We start from the raw sequence: 3,900 nt of genomic DNA, 5'->3' as shown, positions 1-3,900 counted from the left end.
GTCTAGGGGACTCATTCCTCTAGGTCACACTGCAGTCACTCACAGAGAAGGTGCAGCGAGGTAAATCTAGCCATGTATCAATCAGAGGCCAGGCTAACCTCCTTTTTCCAATAACAACGATAACTTAGGTGCACCATTTCTTATTGGAACCCTCCGTGCAGTCCTGCCTGAAATACTCCTTGATGTACAGGCACCCCCTTTGTTGATTTTAGCTCCCTGAAGCCAACCCTGTAAGCCGTGTCGTCAGTCGCCCCTCCCTCCGTCAGAGCAACGGCAGACAATCGTTCCGCGCCTTTTTTCTGTGCGGACGCCATACCACGGCAAGCATGGAGCCCGCTCAGCTCACTTTGGCAATTAGGAGCACATTAACCACCACACGCATTATTCAGCAGTATATGCAGCACCAGAACATGGCAACGCGATACCGGGCGAGGAGGCGACGTCAGCGCGGTCCCGTGAGTGATCAGGACATGGACACAGATTTCTCTGAAAGCATGGGCCCTGACAATGCATGCATCATGGTGCTAATGGGGCAGGTTCATGCTGTGGAACGCCGATTCTGGGCTCGGGAAACAAGCACAGACTGGTGGGACCGCATAGTGTTGCAGGTCTGGGACGATTCCCAGTGGCTACGAAACTTTCGCATGCGTAAGGGCACTTTCATGGAACTTTGTGACTTGCTTTCCCCTGCCCTGAAGCGCATGAATACCAAGATGAGAGCAGCCCTCACAGTTGAGAAGCGAGTGGCGATAGCCCTGTGGAAGCTTGCAACGCCAGACAGCTACCGGTCAGTTGGGAATCAATTTGGAGTGGGCAAATCTACTGTGGGGGCTGCTGTGATGCAAGTAGCCCACGCAATCAAAGATCTGCTGATATCAAGGGTAGTGACCCTGGGAAATGTGCAGGTCATAGTGGATGGCTTTGCTGCAATGGGATTCCCTAACTGTGGTGGGGCTATAGACGGAACCCATATCCCTATCTTGGCACCGGAGCACCAAGCCGCCGAGTACATAAACCGCAAGGGGTACTTTTCGATAGTGCTGCAAGCTCTGGTGGATCACAAGGGACGTTTCACCAACATCAACGTGGGATGACCGGGAAAGGTGCATGATGCTCGCATCTTCAGGAACTCTGGTCTGTTTCAAAAGCTGCAGGAAGGGACTTTATTCCCAGACCAGAAAATAACTGTTGGGGATGTTGAAATGCCTATATGTATCCTTGGGGACCCAGCCTACCCCTTAATGCCATGGCTCATGAAGCCATACACAGGCAGCCTGGACAGTGGTCAGGAGCTGTTCAACTACAGGCTGAGCAAGTGCAGAATGGTGGTAGAATGTGCATTTGGACGTTTAAAGGCGCGCTGGCGCAGTTTACTGACTCGCTTAGACCTCAGCGAAACCAATATTCCCACTGTTATTACTGCTTGCTGTGTGCTCCACAATATCTGTGAGAGTAAGGGGGAGACGTTTATGGCGGGGTGGGAGGTTGAGGCAAATCGCCTGGCTGCTGTTTACGCGCAGCCAGACACCAGGGCGGTTAGAAGAGCACAGGAGGGCGCGGTACGCATCAGAGAAGCTTTGAAAAACAGTTTCATGACTGGCCAGGCTACGGTGTGAAAGTTCTGTTTGTTTCTCCTTGATGAACCCCCCCGCCCCTTGGTTCACTCTACTTCCCTGTAAGCTAACCACCCTCCCCTCCTCCCTTTAATCATTGCTTGCAGAGCCAATAAAGTCATTGTTGCTTCACATTCATGCATTCGTTATTCATTCATCACACAAATAGGGGGATGACTACCAAGGTATCCCAGGAGGGGTGGTGGAGGAGGGAAGGAAAATGCCACACAGCACTTTAAGCACAGCACTTTAAAAGTTTACAACTTTAAAATTTATTGAATGACAGCCTTCTTTTTTTTGGGCAATCCTCTGTGGTGGAGTGGCTGGTTGGCCGGAGGCCCCCCCACCGCGTTCTTGGGCATCTGGGTGTGGAGGCTATGGAACTTGGGGAGGAGGGCGGTTGGTTACAGAGGGGCTGCAGTGGCAGTCTGTGCTCCAGCTGCCTTTGCTGCAGCTCAACCATACACTGGAGCATACTGGTTTGGTCCTGCAGCAGCCTCAGCATTGAATCCTGCCTCCTCTCATCACGCTGCCGCCACCTTTGAGCTTCAGCCCTGTCTTCAGCCCGCCACTTACTCTCTTCAGCCCTCCACCTCTCCTCCCGGTCATTTTGTGCTTTCCTGCACTCTGACATTATTTGCCTCCACGCATTCGTCTGTGCTCTGTCTGTGTGGGAGGACAGCATGAGCTCGGAGAACATTTCATCACGAGTGCGTTTTTTTTTCTTTCTAAGCTTCACTAGCCTCTGGGAAGGAGAAGATCCTGTGATCATTGAAACACATGCAGCTGGTGGAGAAAAAAAAAGGGACAGCGGTATTTAAAAAGACACATTTTATAAAACAGTGGCTACACTCTTTCAGGGTAAACCTTGCTGTTAACATTACATACATAGCACATGTGCTTTCGTTACAAGGTCGCATTTTGCCTCCTCCCACCGCGTGAACGGATTTTGGTTGAATGCCAGCAAACATACACGGCAATGCTTTGTTCTACAGTGATTCCCCAGTACGTGTTGCTGGCCTGGAGTGGTAAAGTGTCCTACCATGAAGGACGAAATAAGGCTGCCCTCCCCAGAAACCTTTTGCAAAGGCAGAACCGCAAATGCCAGAGCAAAGTAATCCTTTCACATGCTTGCTTTTAAACCATGTATAGCATTTTAAAAGGTACACTCACCAGAGGTCCCTTCTCCGCCTGCTGAGTCCAGGAGGCAGCCTTGGGTGGGTTCGGGGGGTACTGGCTCCAGGTCTAGGGTGAGAAACAGTTCCTGGCTGTCGGGAAAACCGGTTTCTCCGCTTGCTTGCTGTGAGCTATCTACAACCTCCTCATCATCATCTTCTTTGTCCCCAAAACCTACTTCCGTATTGCCTCCATCTCCATTGAAGGAGTCAAACAACACGGCTGGGGTAGTGGTGGCTGAACCCCCTAAAATGGCATGCAGCTCATCATAGAAGCGGCATGTTTGGGGCTCTGACCCAGAGCGGCTGTTCGCCTCTCTGGTTTTCTGGTAGGCTTGCCTCAGCTCCTTCAGTTTCACGCGGCACTGCTTCGGGTCCCTGTTATGGCCTCTGTCCTTCATGCCCTGGGAGATTTTCAGAAAGGTTTTGGCATTTCGAAAACTGGAACGGAGTTCTGATAGCACGGATTCCTCTCCCCAAACAGCGATCAGATCCCGTACCTCCCGTTCGGTCCGTGCTGGAGCTCTTTTGCGATTCTGGGACTCCATCATGGTCACCTGTGCTGATGAGCTCTGCATGGTCACCTGCAGCTTGCCACGCTGGCCAAACAGGAAATGAGATTCAAAAGTTCGCGGTTCTTTTCCTGTCTACCTGGCCAGTGCATCTGAGTTGAGAGCGCTGTCCAGAGCGGTCAGAATGGAGCACTCTGGGATAGCTCCCGGAGGCCAATACCATTGAATTGTGTCCACAGTACCCCAAATTCGAGCCGGCAACGTCGATTTAAGCGCTAATCCACTTGTCAGGGGTGGAGTAAGGAAATCGATTTTAAGAGCCCTTTAAGTCGAAATAAAGGGCTTCATTGTGTGGACGGGTGCAGGTTTAAATCGATTTAACGCTGCTAAATTCGACCTAAAGTCCTAGTGTAGACCAGGGCTAAGACACTTAAAAAAATTTTTTTTGGTTTTGGCTCTGTTATTGTAAGAGCTCTACCATGAGCTGTCTGCAACATTCTTGAATATGCTATTTTGCTGATCTGCTGTTATGGTGTTAGCTGTTTGGGGTGAAATTTGCTTTCAGGAGTGTTCATTTGTAACCCTTAGAAAAAGAAAACC

The 3,900-nt window shown here is 50.6% G+C and overlaps 1 protein-coding gene across 1 annotated transcript; it reads right to left on the bottom strand.

The window, feature by feature from the left end:
- Positions 1 to 1,803: 1,803 nt before the first annotated feature.
- Positions 1,804 to 3,671, bottom strand: LOC125636893 (uncharacterized). The gene is made up of 2 exons (XM_048850684.2): positions 2,787 to 3,671; positions 1,804 to 2,399 (listed from the first exon to the last, which is right to left on the bottom strand). The coding sequence occupies exons 1-2, from the start codon at positions 3,364 to 3,366 to the stop codon at positions 1,879 to 1,881; spliced, it is 1,101 nt and encodes a 366-aa protein (XP_048706641.2). The 5' UTR covers positions 3,367 to 3,671; the 3' UTR covers positions 1,804 to 1,878.
- Between the last annotated feature and the right edge of the window lie 229 nt (positions 3,672 to 3,900).

This window comes from Caretta caretta, chromosome 5 (assembly GCF_965140235.1).
Source record: "Caretta caretta isolate rCarCar2 chromosome 5, rCarCar1.hap1, whole genome shotgun sequence".
Lineage (NCBI taxonomy): Eukaryota > Metazoa > Chordata > Testudines > Cheloniidae > Caretta > Caretta caretta.
This window is presented reverse-complemented; position numbering and strand designations above follow the sequence as displayed.